Source organism: Lonchura striata, chromosome 1 (genome assembly GCF_050655825.1).
Source record: "Lonchura striata isolate lonStrDom1 chromosome 1, ASM5065582v1, whole genome shotgun sequence".
In the NCBI taxonomy this organism is placed as follows: Eukaryota; Metazoa; Chordata; class Aves; order Passeriformes; family Estrildidae; genus Lonchura; species Lonchura striata.
In genome coordinates, this window is record NC_140703.1 from 69,716,947 (window position 1) to 69,733,059 (window position 16,113).

General features: G+C 45.3%; 1 protein-coding gene across 2 annotated transcripts; it reads left to right on the plus strand.

The window, feature by feature from the left end:
• Window positions 1–6,626: 6,626 nt before the first annotated feature.
• Window positions 6,627–15,218, plus strand: HMGB1 (high mobility group box 1). 2 transcript variants are annotated; one of them, XM_021541963.4, is made up of 5 exons: window positions 6,627–6,767; window positions 9,526–9,688; window positions 9,971–10,116; window positions 11,083–11,257; window positions 13,250–15,218. In XM_021541963.4, the coding sequence occupies exons 2-5, from the start codon at window positions 9,539–9,541 to the stop codon at window positions 13,424–13,426; spliced, it is 648 nt and encodes a 215-aa protein (XP_021397638.1). In that variant the 5' UTR covers window positions 6,627–6,767; window positions 9,526–9,538; the 3' UTR covers window positions 13,427–15,218. The 2 variants fall into 2 exon arrangements, with proteins under 2 accessions (XP_021397638.1, XP_085436050.1); XM_085579924.1 differs by lacking the exon at window positions 6,627–6,767 and adding an exon at window positions 6,888–6,925.
• The last annotated feature ends 895 nt before the right edge of the window (window positions 15,219–16,113 follow it).

The following is a 16,113-nucleotide window of genomic DNA, read 5'->3' on the forward strand; positions in this document are numbered from 1 at the left end:
TATTTCTTTCCAAAGGGGTGGCTATTTATTTTGATTTGCATCCATACTTTAGGACAAGGTTAAGTTAAATTTACATGAACAAGACTAATCAGATGCCTGTCTAGTCAAAACATCTCTGTCTACTCCATGGCTTTCATGCATATCATGCATATAAGCATCTGAATTGTATCTGCACTCCCAGCTCCACACTTATCCCTCCTGGAAACCATCAGATTTTCATTAAATTCAACTTTAGACTGTTTAAACTCTCAGTGCTGCACATTAGTTTGATGCAAGTTTGTCTAATGTTGTGTCTGACAAAATTTTGAGGCCACCACATTGACTTTCTGTCCAAACTGACTTGAATTTTGACTTTGAAAAGAATGTGTCTTTCCCTTGTGGCAGCATTCCCTCTATGAAATTTGGGGCATATTCCACAAGGGTCTTTGTTTGTTTCAGCAAAATGAAAGTTCATGGAAACATGGTAAATGAGGAAGAAATTAGGTTTAAAATAATGCAAAAGACTTAGAATCCTCTAAAACTCATGGCAAATAATTAAAGGCAAACAAGAACTGAATAGAAAGCCAAATGGCCTCTAATTAAGACAGTACTAAGCTAAACAGATTTAGACTATAAATTTGTGTGTTAATGGAAAAGTTATTACTAAGATTTTGGTAACACTGGGTGATTTGGGGTAGAAGCTGTCACTCTGCAATGATGAGCTCACAGAGGCCTTTTCAAAACAACCATTTGCTGTTGGAAAAGGCAAGAGAAGTGGGAAGTCTCTTGAACACTTTTTGGTATCACAGGCTTAGTCAATGTAAAGAATGTGATTTCTTACATCCTCGGTTGCCTCAGTTTCTTCTGCTGAGTCTCAGAAATCTTGGAATAGAACCATTAAATAGAAAGAGATGACATCACTGGGAAAGACTATCGTAGAAGAAACAGGATGATTATGATAGAAGCTGGAGACAGTCTCCATGAGAATACTAGCATGACTTCTTTTCTCTGAACAGCCAGTTAACAGGTGATCCTCTTTCCAGTAATAAATTGCTATGGCTGCATGTAATGGTGGGTTTTTGACCAATGCAGCACCCAGTGCAGTACATACTGGAAAACTGTTTTGGGAGTGGGGGGAGAGGAGTCTGGCTAGAAAATTACTTTCCCATTAAATAATGCTACTGATGACTATTTGGTGAGCTGATACAGCTGCCAGAATGCATTTTTCAGCTTATCTTTGCACAGGAGTGTGGACAAAAGATGACAGAAAGGAGAGAGATGTAGAAAGGATTAAAAATTTTTGAGGCTGCTTCTGCTCTTCCAGGATATGTTCTTTGCCTTCCCTAGTGAGTGATATACGCTGATAACTTGTAGTACTTGTAATCATCCTTGAGCATCATATCTCCATGGGATGTTAGCAGGTTTATGAAGTTTCTGAGTAAGTGGACAACTCCTCCAAGGAATGAGAAACACTCCATTGCATTGTAAGGGATGAGACAGACACTACACAGTGACACCCATGTACACTTGGCTATATTCAGCAAAAGGGTAAGACTGTCCTGTCAAACTATGTAAGTTCCCCTTTTGAAGCTGTGAGCAAATGGTTGTTTCCTCCAGCAGTTCCTGTAACGGCTTGTATGCAGTCAACATTCACAGTAGCTCCAGAGTAGTTACTAGATAGACTGATGTGTGCTGCATCCTGTTTCTTTGGAATCAGCATCCCATAAATTCACATTATTTTCTTGGTTTGTAGAAATAAGACTGTGCTAGGATTTCTAGTATTAGGGACTGTGTTGGCATTAAGGTGTCATCTTCATATCCAGAAGCAGATGGTTTAGTCTGTGTTGCAGTCCTGTATAAAGGATCAGAGTACACATCAGGTGATGTTTATATATTGTGTATTTTCAGAAAACATGTAGATAAGGAAACAGGAGCTCTGTCCCAGTACTATACGTAGCTCTAGGAATCTTTCCAGTTTGACATGGAGCACTGAGATCTATCTAAAGGAGTCCTGGCTGTGAGAGAGCATGTCCTGTTGAATCTTCTGGGCTGGATAAAATAGTAAGGAAAGGCATCTCAGGTATTTTTCATCACTTAGGCTTGGTTGGATTCTGTCTGTTCAGGTGTAGAAGTCAAACAGTGGTGTCAATATGAGAAGCTTCCCTGCCTCTAGACTGGAGTGAGGGAGACCAAGTGCTGACACCTTTAGAGCAGTGTCTGTGAAGATGGACAGCAGCATTTTGGGTTTATTAGAAGCAGCTGATAACTCTTATCTCAGTGGTAGGCTTGGTCTGGAGATTTTGGAGGGGGCTGAATATTTGATGCCATGTTTCCAGAAAGTTGGAGAGATAAGTGGATATTGCACTGCATGTTGTGTTCTCAGCAAAGCAAGCATCTCAGCAGGTCAGCGATTTCAGAAATAGTGCAGTCCTGAAAGAACATTTTTTGAACTCCTTTTTGCTGTTGAAGCTGAACACAGTTCCATCTGTCTGAAACTGTACATTGAGAGCTTCACAGAGGCACTTAAAGAAGTTATGTACTTATGCATAAGGAATAAGATGCTGAAGGAATCATATTTCATAAGAGTAAACCTATTAATCTTACCATAAAATGGTTACTTTCTATACAAAAGTTCACTTTAAAAAATGTTAATGGTATACTGATCATCTGAGGAAAAGTCCATACTGATGTATCTTCACCATCTTTCTGAGCTGAACAGTGTGGGTATATGCTTGTGCTATGAAAATCTGTTTACTTGGATACTTTGCTATGCATCTGCTAATTCCACAAAAAGTGTACAAATTTTCATGCCACCTATTTTGTGGATAAAAGCACTGTGTAAGTACAGACCCTGGATTAAGAATGTATCAGCTCTAGAAACGATGGAATTGTCTTCAGGGCTCACATGTCAACAAAGATCAGCTGGTTCACACGTGAAGCTTGGTGAGGAAAACACTGCAGCAGCACTGGTGCCATCCCTGCTCCCTTCCTGCCTTTCCCAGACTGCTGCCTTTAGTCAGCCAAGGTTACTGTGCTTGTCTGACACTGCTCCACAGTTAGCTTTTACACACCTGGGTCAGCCAGGCACTCATCCATGGGTAGTGGACAAAAAGCCACTTGAAACCCTGCTGTGATAGAAGAGGGACAGCAGCCTATCCAGATTACTTGATACAATGTGAGCAAATCCAGAGAGAAATGTATAGCAAATCAGGTTCCATACATTGGTAGTTTGTACACATACTGATTCTCATTCCTTTGAACAGAGTCTTTCTCTTCCAGAAATGATTTTAAGGAAATATTTAAAGTGTATCTCCTGAAAATTTCAAATAAGACAACAGAGGAAAAGATTGACTGTAAGTCTGCATCTAATAAGCAACTGAGAATTGTGTTCATCTGGGCTGTGCACAGGCTGACACAGCAGCCTTAGGAAAAGGGCAAATATGGCCAGGGCTTTCTTTTAAATACACTGCAAAAACCCTGCCTGCTGCAGGGATGGAAGTGTTCAAAAGCAACAGTGACAATCTACATTACCAGCAGCTTCATCAGAAGTTCATGTGCCCAGGTGCCCTGTCTCCACAGATGTTTTGCTCTCATTTTGAGCTGAAAATGTAACATTTTGTTGAAAAAGGCTTTCAGATCTTGTTAAAAATAGCCTAATAGTAGCTTTGGATTTGACTGACAAGCTAGTTGTTACTGTGCCATTTTCACTGTAATAGTCTAGTAATTTTGACCCAAAGAAACAATGATCTCATTCCTTGGGAGGGAGGACAGAGTGACAAAATCTGGAGGTCCTGTGACGACACTGAATCTCTTTGTTGTCAAAGCAAGCTATGAAATCATCTGCTTTCCTGCCAAATCCCACTGGGGAGTAAGCAGTGTCCTTCACAGTACACACATTTTGCAGAAGATGAGGGCACAGAAGAACCATGTTCCTGCCCCACAGGAGGTGTTCTGCCCCACACCCTGTGACTTCTGGAATTGATGCGAGTGTGTTTTCCCACCTCTGTCAACAACCACAGCACTAAAGCGGTCAGAAGCTTTCTAAGGTTCTTTATATACTGTGACTTCATCAAAAATTCTGCTGGTGTAGCATCACCAATGTGTTTCAGTTATTTTGGGAATGGGGGAGAATGTGATCTCTGCATCTCTTTTCTCAGTCAGGCTCCACTGCCAACCAGGTGGTCTGTACTTGTTGGAATTCTCAATCTTTGTTTGTGTTTGCTAGAAGTCTTTGGTTGTGAGCTACATGGGGGATGAAAGGAAGTGAGAGGAAAATTTTAATAAAACTTTTTTTTGTCATTCATTTGGAACTTTTCTGTTCCTGCTGAGCACTACATTGTTAAGATGAACATTTCTGTCTTTAGAGAGCCCTTCCTCTGTTACCTCTAAAGAAAACTGGAGAACAAAAGGATGCTTTAAAAAAATTGATAATGTGTAGCTGATGTTTCCATTCAAGTTCAGCTTGCCTTACATGGAAAAGGAGTTGAACCAAAAGGCTTCTTACAACCATTTCTGCTGGTTTCCAAATAAGTAGCTACAGTGATTATCCTAAAAACTGAAGTATTTGAAAAACACATTTCTAATAGAAATCCTAGTTTTACTATTTCTTTGCAATATGACAACAAATCTGTGTCCTTTTTCCCAAAGTATACCCTAGTTTGCAAAATAGCAAAATTACTAAACAGGGGTTTTGAAACTTCCTCTGCAGCTACATACTTTTTTTCCTGGAGCAGTTGTACTGGGCTGTTGTGACCCGAATGTTCTGTGGGCAAAGCTTATGTGTAAGAAGTCAAAGGTGTTTTGTGTTATCCAAGTGATCTCAGTGACTGCACCTGTCTAGTGGAGTGCAATTTAAAACAGATTTAAACTTCAATGAGGTTTGCAGAAGAAGGCATGTTTGCAAAGTATCAGAAGGGATGTGGCACAGCATGAACAAGAGAAAAAACATATACCGCTTCCATAAAAAACGCTACTGTCTGCAGCTGATGAGCAAATTCTTTTGTATTTCTGCCATCAAGGATTGCAGAAGAAACCCACTGGAATATGCAAACCTGTACAGGCCTGAGCATATAACTGACAGAGATGAAGGAAAACCCTTACAGGAGTATGTCACGTAATCAAATTTTCCTCACTTGCCTTTTACTGAAGGTTCAGCTCTAGACAAGAGCAAGAACTAAAAGCATTACTTTGCTTTCCTCTGAGGTCTGGTTTTCACAGAATAAACCTTCAAGTTCTGTAGGTGCAAGGTATTAGCTTCTGCACATACAGAACTTTAGACAACATAAATGCTAGTGATTTTTACAGTTTTCTTCTGTTCCATATAAAGGTTTTAACTTTAAATGCAAATCAGAAAAAAAACCCATGTCAAACCACAAACAAAAACCTTCCTTGAGACAGAAAAACAAGTGTTCCTTATTATTCATGTATTTTTGCATGATTTCAGGTAGCAGAATCACTGTCTTCATACGTCCACCAGCACTTCTTCAAAAATGTTGTTCAGAAGGATCTTTGCCTTCCATGATGCAAACAACTGCTATCCCTTGTGTGTCAGACCACAGACCCTTCCAAAACTCCATGGGTAGATTTGGAGAGAGCATGATAATTAAGCAGTTATTGAAATCAGCTATTTACACTTGAATATTTTTGAGCAATGTACACCTCTCTTCACTCAAGTTTCTGTTACTACAGCAAGTGCGCTGACACTGCAGCGGTTTTGTTTTTTTTTTTTTCAGCAGTGCTCCTCCCAGCGCTGTTTGCACTAATAAAGTAGTGTAAACAGCGAAGCTGTTGTTAAGGGGTATTTCTCCCTTTCGCTAGTCCTGTACAGCAGGCTCGTGCGATGCAAATGACAGTAAAAAAGCGGAGAGGAGCAGCAGCGAAGGACAGGTGAGTGTGGCTCAGCGCGTCCCTGCACCGAGACGCCCGGGACGACGCCGGGCCAGCGCTACATCACTGCTGAGAATTTGGGGGGAGCTGCCCGACCACTGTGGACTGTTCCTTGTCACCCAGGAGGCTATGGAGAAAGCCGGTATCTTTTAACTCTTCCTCATACAGGCGATGAAGCAATTTCTGGAAAAAGAAAGAAAAATCCAAAAACCCACGAACAAGAAAACAAAACAAACGTGCCTCAACCTCAGGGAGGGGGCAGAGCCGCGCACAGCGCCGTGGCAGCGGAGGGGAGTCCCGTGCGCTGGCTGGAACGGGCAAGAGGAGCCGAGACACGCGGGCTCGGCTGGGCTCCCCGCTGCGCTCCGGCTTCCGCGGCGGGGCGGCGCGGCGGCAGGGGCGGGGGGTGGCGGCGCCGCGCTCCTCACCGCAGGGCGGCCGCGGCGGTGCCCCCGGCGCGGCGGGGGCGGCCGCGGGGGCGGCGGGGCCCGCGGCCCGCGCCGGCGGCAGCTCAGCGCCGGGCAGCCGCCGCCGCTCTGCGGGCCCCGCCGCCGCCCGGCTCCCTGCGCTCACTTTTATATTTGCGCGCCCTTTCCCTGCTCGGTGACGTGTCCCGCCGCGCGCCCAACCCGCGGCGCGCTCTGGTCAGGACAATGGGAGCGCCTGGGCCAATCGGCGCGGCGCTCGGCTTGGCGGCGGCCAATGGGCGCGGGGCTGTGCAGAGAGTAATGTTACCAGCGCCGCGAGTGTGAGGAGGCTGCGTATCGATCCCGCGCTCAGCCATTGCGGTGCACCGGGCTGCACAGCGACCCAGCCAGCGCTGGGGCCGGGCGGGCGGCCGCGGGAGCGTCTCTGGGGCTCGGGGCCGAGCGAGGGCTGCGTGCCGACTCTGTCTGACACGGGTGAGTACGCGCCGGGGGCCGCTGGGCCGGCCGGGCGCGCTCGCCCGCTCGCCCGCCCGCTCGCAGCCGGGCGGTGAGCCGGCGGTGGCCGTCGTGCCGCCGCCGCTGCATGACCGCGGAGCGCGGGGCAGCGCCGGCTCGGACGCCCGTACACAAAGGCGAGCGGGGCTGTGCCCGGGAGACCCTTTCCCGGGCGGCGAGCCCCTCGGCCGGGGCGGGGCGGGGGCGGCGGGCGACTTCGAGAGAGCGGGGCGGCGAGAGGCAGGGAGCGAGGTGGGGAGGGAGAGGCGGGCGATGGGAGCCGGGCGAGCGGCCGGGGGTCGCCAGCCGCGGGGGGCGAGGGCCGCGCCGTCCCCCGCCGTAAGCCGCTTACACGGTACCTCGCCGTAGCCATCGCGGCGGCGGCGGGGCAGGCGGCGGGGCGGCCGCGGCTCCGGGCGGGCCGCGCCGCGCCGGCGGGGCGGTGGGGAGCGCGAGGAAGCGGGGCGCGGGCCGGGGCGCCGCTGGCCCCGCGGCCGCCCGGCTGTAACATGGCTGACGGCAGCCGCGAGCGAGAAAACAAGGCAAGCGGCGCGGAGCAGCAGAGGAGGCGCTCGGGCGGGCGGGGGCGCAGTTCGGGGGAACTTTTTTCTCCAGCAGCCTCCGCTCGCCCGGGCGCGGGGCCGGCAGCGCCGGGGCCGCACAGCTCGGCGGGGCGAGGGAGCGAGCGGGGGGTCCCCGCCGGGGCTCGTACCGCGCCGCCGGGGCTCGGGCAGGCACTGAGAGCGCGCTGGTCCCCCCCATCTTCTTCCCCCCCGCTCCCACCCACCTCCCCCCGTCTCCCGCCCGCCCTCCCTCGGCTGCAATGGCTGAGCGTGTGCGCCAGGGTAGCGGCGCGCTCACACAAAGGGAAGGGAGGAAGGAGCCATGTTCTCTGTGCGGCGGCGGCAGCGGGCGACGCCACAGCGGCCATTCCGCGCCGCCTGGGCTGCGCTGCCGCCGCCGCCCCCGCGGGCGGGGGTCGCCGCCCGGCCCCGCCGCGGCCCCTCTCGGCGGGGGTCCCGCCGCCCGGGCTGGCCGCCCCGCCCGGCCGCGGGGGGTGTGGTGGCGGCGGGGGGGTGGGGAGCGGCCGGCGCTGCTCCTCGGCGCACAAAATGGAAGGAGGCTCGGCGGCGGGTGACCTCCTCCGCCAGGAGCCTGCGCCATGGCGGCCGCTCCCGCCGACACCGCCGCTGCGGCGGCGCGGCCGGCAGGGAGGGAGGGAGCGCAGGCCGGGGCTGCCTCGCCTCATGGCGGCCGGAGCGGGCAGCTTCGGGCATGGGGACGCTCCCGCCGCCGCGGGGGGACGGGCGGCGGAGGGAGAACGCTTTGTCCCGCCGGGGCCGGGGGTCGCCGCCGGCGGGCAGCTGCACCCCCGTGGGTGTCTTGCTCCTGGGCATGTGCTCACCGTTGCGAGTCCTCGCCTGAACGTTGAATAAAACTTACACATGTTCTCCTAATAACGGGACTAGTTTTTTTTCTTTTATTTTTTTTTTCTTTTCCTTTTTTTTTTTTTTCCCTTCCACCCCCAGCAGGTCTCTGGAGAGACTTCAGAAGTTTCCCTGTGCCCCCTCGCAGGGAGGTGTCCAAAATGGCGGGAAGGAGGAGGCTTTTAAACGCCAGCCCCGGGGTCGCGGTGCCGAGCCCTGCCCGGGCCGCCCCGTGTCCCCGCGGCCCCGGCCCGGCCGAGCCCCGCGCCCCGCCGCGCTGGGAGCGTCTGCATGGCGGGCAGGAGCGGCTCCTGCTTCTTCAGCCCTCTTGTTTACTTGGTAGAAACTTCAAACCGGACGTGTTTAGTCACAGAGCAGAAATCTGTTTCTGTCTATCCGCCAAACCGATAGGAAACACAGCTTCTGTGGCAATACGGGCAGGCACCGCCTGCCCTTTTTTTTTTTTCCTTTCACGCTTTTTTTTTTTTTTTTTTTTTTTTATCCTTCTTTTAATTTGTGCTGAAAAGCAGAGCTTGTCAGGGTGCAAGTGACTTTCTGGGGAGCTATGAAGAAATATTCCGAATGTCTGACTTGGGTGTGAAAGTCCCAGGAACGTATTTTCCAATCACTGAAAGTGTCAGATAGTGCTCTTGCTGAGCACAGCTCTGCTGGCTCTACGTAAATGTTGTGCTTCTCGCTGTGTAGGTTATATTTGACCAAGTGAGCTGTTTCATTTCTGTATTTCAAGGTATACCTGCAAAGAGCAAGCTTTTGCAGTACACATAAAGATTGGTCACTACATATGGTATAGAAAATAATAAAAAACATATTTTGTAAATAAGCACCCAGGGCCTACAGGGAAGAGGTAGAAGCATGGGCTGTAAAAAGAAAGAAATCAGTAATCCAGAAGGCCACTGAGACAGGATACTTGGGTACTTGTTCCCTCCTTTCAAAAGCATTTATTCTTCCCAAGCCTATGATTAATACACCAGTAATAATCATGGTATGCAGTCTCCACTGCAGTACTTGCCTTCAGATTGCTTGGAAGAACAGTTCTTGTTTGCAGGAGACCATAACTGCACATTTTGAAGGCCCTTTGAGATTTCAGGTTGCTTACATCCAGGTCACCTCAGAAAGGGATGACAGAAATCTTCAGTAAATTTTCCAGAAGAGAATTTTTTTTCTCATTGATGGTTTCAGAATACTGCTCCAGCAGGTCCTGTTTGGCATGATCCTTGGTTGTGACTTGCTTCCTGCCTTGGTTTGTTGAAAGTACACATTTTAAAGGTGTCTCATTTGCTTAATTACAGAAAATCAGCAAAAATGGGTAAAGGTGATCCTAAGAAGCCGAGAGGTAAAATGTCTTCATACGCCTTCTTTGTGCAAACCTGTCGGGAGGAGCACAAGAAGAAACATCCAGATGCGTCAGTGAACTTCTCAGAGTTCTCAAAAAAATGCTCAGAACGATGGAAGGTAGGAATAGCTGCTTAAAAAATAAAAAAGCCACAAAATCTTAAATGACTTTTTTTGAAATACTATTCAAGATTGTAAATTATTTCTTTAGAAGCTCATGTTTTGGGTAAGTATGAAGTGTAGTTGTAAAGTGACTGGTAACTATCCATTGTCCTCCTCTTACATTTAGCTCCCCCAGCTGAAATTTTGGAATGGGCTTTGGTATGTTTTTGAATCTTAAAATACTGTTTTGATCCTTATGTATCCCTTCTAAGGTATTTTGTGATTCTAATTGCCTTCCAGACTATGTCTTCTAAGGAGAAAGGGAAGTTTGAAGATATGGCAAAGGCTGACAAGCTTCGTTATGAAAAAGAAATGAAAAACTATGTACCACCTAAGGGGGAAACAAAAAAGAAGTTCAAGGATCCAAATGCACCGAAGAGGCCTCCGTAAGTAGATTCCTAGCTCTAAGTGGTCTTTTTTGAGACCATCACACTCGTGTGTATCTATAAAATGGTAATTGTATCCAGGAGCTTCAGAAATACAAGACTATATGCTCTTCCTCACCAGTGGTGTAGAGACAGGTTGAAATTTTAGTTATGAATGCTAAGCTTTTATTTTCAGGTAGGCCATCTCTATCAAATTTGGAGTAATGGCAGCCTTTAAAAGTAGATGCAGAAATAGACTGTGTGTGATTCTGACTGATTTTTCTAATTTCTGTTAAGAGGGTAATTCCAGTGTAATATGGCAGTAAAGTACTGCAGGCCCTGCTCTCATCACCTGTTGACTTGAGCAGAATTTTTGGCTGGCAGTCAGTTTAAAATTGGAGGCTTTTGCACAGAACAGGTTTGAAGCATGATCTTCCTCAAAACCAGCTTGGAAAATTAAAACTTTAGCCACAACATAATGACGACTGGCTTCAAATTCATCTATTAGACACCAGTATTTTATTGTGTGTGTACGTGTATGTTTTAAACTGAGCTGATGCTGAAAGGGGCAGGGAAATTCCTTTACAAGCTAATGTTCTTATTTGGGCTGGTGCTGTGATCTGGAAATTTACTTTTCTACCAAATACTGCAGCCCTCCACCTCTAACAGTTCTGACATAACATCTGCTATTTTAGTATCATTGACTTAGTTTAATTTCTAAGGCTTTTTTCTGTGTCTTAAAATCTGCCTATCTAGGGATCCTGCCAAAAATGGGACCAGATGTACAGCATTACTTAAGAGAAAAGGATGCATTGAGTTTGCAAAGTGGCTTGTTCAGTTCTGATACCTTCCATTGTAATCAATGTCTGTCTCACTTTTAGGTGCTTTTTCCAAAATGCTCTTAAGGAACAGTAGCAAAGGTCCCAAAAGTTGCTGCTGTAGCAAAGTCTATAATTTAAATAATCTTCTCTTGTTTCTCCTCTGTAGTTCGGCTTTTTTCTTGTTTTGCTCCGAGTTTCGTCCAAAAATCAAAGGAGAACATCCCGGTCTGTCCATTGGAGATGTCGCAAAGAAACTGGGAGAGATGTGGAACAACACCGCTGCAGATGATAAACAGCCTTATGAAAAGAAGGCTGCCAAGCTGAAGGAGAAGTACGAAAAGGTAACACTGATATTTAGGGACATGCTTTGGGGAGGTCGAGCCTCAGTTTAGACACTCTTTTCTTTATTGTGTACCCTGGTACCTGATGTTGTAAATGATAATATGCTAATAACATAATTCATTAGATTTGTTGGGAAGGGTTGTACCCTGGGGTAAACAGTTACTTGGCATAACACTAAATTTGAGTCCTTTACCTTGAACTATTTTCATTTGTCTGTAATTTTGAGCAATTACTGGTGCTTGAATAAGTACTGTGGGTTCTGTATGATTACTAAATCCATAGGTCACAGCAGAATTTGAGTTGAGTTGGTAGCAGTAAGTAATGCTGGTAAGGAATGAGCTGGTTCTCCCTAATTTTGGAGATACTGGTGAGCATCCTTGAATGTTAGGATAATTTATACACATAGCTGGGAAGATGACAAAACACAAAGGAGGTGCTAGTTTTAGGCATGTGGTTTTCCTGGACCTACTTTGTGTCCATGTCCCTTCTAGTAATGAATTTGGTTAATTATGCATATGAAACAGTTTGTCATACAATTTTTAAAATTATTAAGGCTAAACCCTGCCATCATAATTGGAGTTGTAGAATTCTGTCGTGCACACAGGACTGTGCTGCACGTGGTTTTATTTCTAGAGGCAGATTCTCATCCCAATGTATGGAAGCCAAGGGAAGAGGAGGGATGTATGTTGGCATCCCCTGACGATGCTTCATAAGGAGTCAGCAACCACGTATAGCTGGCATACAGCAGCTATGTCCATTGTATGCTGTCACCTTCCTCTGGGTATTTCTCCTGCTGGCAAACAAATCCAAGTTCAAAGTTTTTGCACTGTAGTGTGCAAGGTGGAACCTTGGAGCCCTGTTGATGTGCCAGAGAGGAGTTACAGATCTAGGAGCTTCCCCTCATGTACTTTCTGTACAGCTTCATAGTAATTGCTTGTACACGCAGCCAAGGCAACTCAGACATTTTTTAAATGATAGAATTATTTGCAGATATTATTTTAATTTTCAGTAGTAATGTCTTTATTTCTTAAGACTTATATGTGGAGTTTTAAGGGGTAGTAATCTTCACTATTTCAGTACTTGGCCTTTGACTTAGTGGGTATCATATCTTCTCAAAATTTCCTGCCACGTTTAAGAGAGTCCAAGAGACCAGTAAGATAAGTGGTGTAGTGTTTATTAGGTGGGGAATATTTGAAGATTTGGACCATCTGTGTGAATGTGTTTCTGTGTAGCTGGTGTGTGTAAGCTTTGTAGATCAATTCTCCCACCTAATGATTTTACTATTTTGGCATGAAGTTGGGAAGTCTTAACTGCTTTTATGACTGTGCCTTCCAGGTACAGTTTTAACTTCCCTGTAACAGGAACTGAATTTTGTGCATTTCAAATGACTGGAATAAATTTACTGCATGCAGAAGGTGGCAGTGTCTACCCTTTAATCAAGTTCTTATACCTTTTATTTTGTAAACTTCTGTTAGGCAGAATTCAGTCTAACTATTCTTTGCTGAGGCATAATATTGCAGCTGTTAGGCTGAGTTATTCTGATATGCTCCGGGTAGCTAATCCCAGGTTTGTGCCTCAAACGAGGGTTTTCCTGTGTGTTTCTGTAGGTATTGTAGAAGGTAGGGCTAGAAAGGGAACTTAAGAGGTCTCCCTACTTCATTTCCTTATGGGGTGGTGGGCTCAGCTGTGCCTTTACCATCAGAGGTAGCAGCTTTTCCAGCCTGTTCCCAGAAGCCAAACAATGGAGGTTCCTTAGCAGCTATAAGCAGTGTGCAGCAGCATGCTGGTGTCATTTCTGTTGTTAGAGGGTTCCCATTTCTTTGGCTTCAGTTCACCTCAGAGCTGAAGCCACAGCTCCTGGTCCTGCCCCAGTGGATATACAGAAAGGGCAGGTACCTGGGTGACTGCTTTCACAAGTGCTCTGTGGAGGTTGCTCAGACCTCTTGGCTGGTTAAATCTTTGAGAGATTGTTCCTGCTCTTCTTCTCCAAGGATATTGCTGCATACCGGGCCAAAGGGAAGGTTGACGGAGGCAAGAAAGTAGTTGCCAAGGCTGAGAAGAGCAAGAAGAAGAAGGAAGAGGAGGAGGATGAGGACGAAGATGAAGAGGATGAAGATGATGAAGAGGAAGAAGAAGAGGAGGATGAAGATGATGATGATGATGAATAAGTCTCTTTTAGAGCAATTTCTTTCTTGTCTATAAAGCATTTAACCCCCCTGTACACAACTCACTCCTTTTAAAGAAAAAAAATTGAAATGTAAGGCTGTGTAAGATTTGTTTTTAAACTGTACAGTGTCTCTTTTTTTGTATAGTTAACACACTACCGAATGTGTCTTTAGATAGCCCTGTCCTTAGTGGTATTTCAATGGCCACTAACCTTGCCTGGTACAGTGTGGGGGTTGTAAATTGGCATGGGAGTTAATAAAGCAGGTTCTTGTTGGTGCACAGCACAAATTTAGTTACATTTGGGGATGTAGTTCATTTCTCATCTTCAGTTGTCTCTGATGCATCATAAAAATAATTGTTGTTCTGTTAACCGAATACCACTCTGTAATTGCAAAAAGGAAGAAAAAAAGTTGCAGCTGTTTTGTTGACATTCTGAATGCTTCTAAGTAAATACAATTTTTTTTATTAGTATTGTTGTCCTTTTAATAGGTGCCCTTGAGAATCATACTTTTTCTTTTCTTTTTTTTTTTCTTTTTTTTTTTTTTTTTTTTCTTTTGAGGGGAACTCATCTTTTGCTTTATTGAATGCCCGTATGGGATCACGGGAATATTACAGTTTTCATCTTTCATATAACCAGCTGATAAACAAAGCTTTGATCTGCATACCCTGCATTATCATGATAGGGTAAGAAAATAAATATATAGGCATATGATGAAAATCTTCCATAACTGGAAACAACAAAAATTCAATCTCAGCAAATGGATACTTGTTCGGATTTTTGTGAAATGTAATATTCTATTGCGTTGCATGAGTTTACCAGTCTTGGAGAGTTGAGAAGTATAGAGTTCAATTTTACAGAAACTAAATACTTTGCGGGGTGGGGAGGGAGGGAATGTTAAATTTTGTCCTAGAAGGACCCATAGGAAGAGTGTATGTCCATCTGGTGTAGAGAAATTTATACGTGTGACTCTGTTACCATGTAATGGAAGTTATATGTGTAAATCTCTGAACACCTGGGAGTGATGAGCGTACCTAAAATGTGTAAAGTTAAAAGCATGAAATGACCATATTATTTTTTGGTGACAGGTCAGGTGATGGCCATGGGCTTTATACCATGAGACTCCTGGTAGCGAAGGGCCCACAAGAAATGATTTTTCTTTCTAAGATTTCTATAAATGGTACCATTATTATTTGTTAAATCTATGTAAATTCATATTTGTATTCTTGAAATTCTAGTTTTAGCCCTTTAAACAAAGTTGTATATTGTCTCAAATTGAAAATGAGATAAGATGTATTTTTCCTGTTAGGTTTTATACCGCACTCTTGATGTTTGCCCATTTTTAAGTTAAATATAGTTGTATGGAAAAGTACATTTTATTAAATTTTGCATTAAAAAGTTAAATGTTTATGGTATACCAACAATGTCTAATTTGGTCAAATACAGTTCTCTTCCAAAACCAAAGCTAAGGGGTTTTTTTGCATATTTAGTAAAACTTCAAGTGCTGGCAGCTGTAACTATTTTCACATATACCTGCTTACCAGTTAGGGGGACAATTCGGCAATTTTGTGGTTACAAAATTATGGTTCTCTTAAGTGCCAGTGTTTAAAAACAAACAACAAAAAAAGCATTCTTGTAATTTTACACGCTTTTGTGATGGAGTATTGTTTTGTTATACAATTTTGACTTTCAGATTCTTATTTCAATTTGCATTTATGTATAACTTCAGGAGAAATATTGAACATCTGAAATCCTGGATGATACTAATAAACTAATAATTGCAGAGGTTTTAAATACTTAGTTAAATGGCTCACTTAATACTCTAAGGATTTGGGGCTTTTTGTGTGTGTTGGTGTTCTCAGATATGTACATCCCTGCTTTCTGTTTCAAGCAGAAGAATGATGCTGTTTGCAAGGTCTCAATATAGAAAGGGTAGGACAGACAGACTTTTTTGTCTCCTTAAACTGGATATTACACATTCAAATGCTCGTAACTGATGACAAATAAATTTTCTGTGCTGAAGGGTTTTTTTGTTTCCCCAGGTCATCAGAGGAAAGTAGACACATTTTTTGTTCTTGGAACAAGCATACTTAATGAGATCCCCATAATCTTGTGCCTTTGTTCTTGGTGCTTGATGTTGACAGAAGTAACTGAGAGGATTCAGCTGAATTTAAAAAATGAGTAGCAAGTGCTTCCCCAGCAGCCAGGCACGGCCTTTGCCTTGCCTTTGACTTTAGCACATTGGTAACAAACAGAGTGTGCTCAAGGCTGATAGAGGGTAGGTAAAGTAATTATCAGTGCTGCTTACTGAGGAAAAAGAACCCCCTGTACCTGACTGCAGAGGCCAGTGTTGGGTGGGAGATACTCCAAAGCTTCCCCAGGTCTCCAGAGTGGCTGTGGTTTTCTCAGGAGCAGTCTCTATGTGCCTGTAATTCTGCTGAGCTGGCACATGCATATTGGGACTGAAGCCTTGCTTGTGTCTGCTATAAAACTGTTCTGAAACTGTGGAAGTATTTGGTGAAGAGGAATGCCGTAGGTAGATTAATTGCCCTTTTTAAGGAAGAGCTGGTGAGGGTTGGTCCTGGAAAGGACCTCCCTGTTCTGCAGGTGTGTTTCCCTGTAAGCTCTGCTGGTTAAATAATCGTCTTGCTCAAAACTGTCTGAGCCTCTTCACTGATAGGTCAGACTTGG

Bases quoted from the DNA above. Each gene is read 5' to 3' on its own strand.
- HMGB1 (XM_021541963.4), top strand. From the start codon at position 9,539: ATGGGTAAAGGTGATCCTAAGAAGCCGAGAGGTAAAATGTCTTCATAC. The intron at 9,689-9,970 runs GTAGGAATAGCT...ATTGCCTTCCAG, and splicing joins AATGCTCAGAACGATGGAAG to ACTATGTCTTCTAAGGAGAA. The intron at 10,117-11,082 runs GTAAGTAGATTC...TCTCCTCTGTAG, and splicing joins AATGCACCGAAGAGGCCTCC to TTCGGCTTTTTTCTTGTTTT.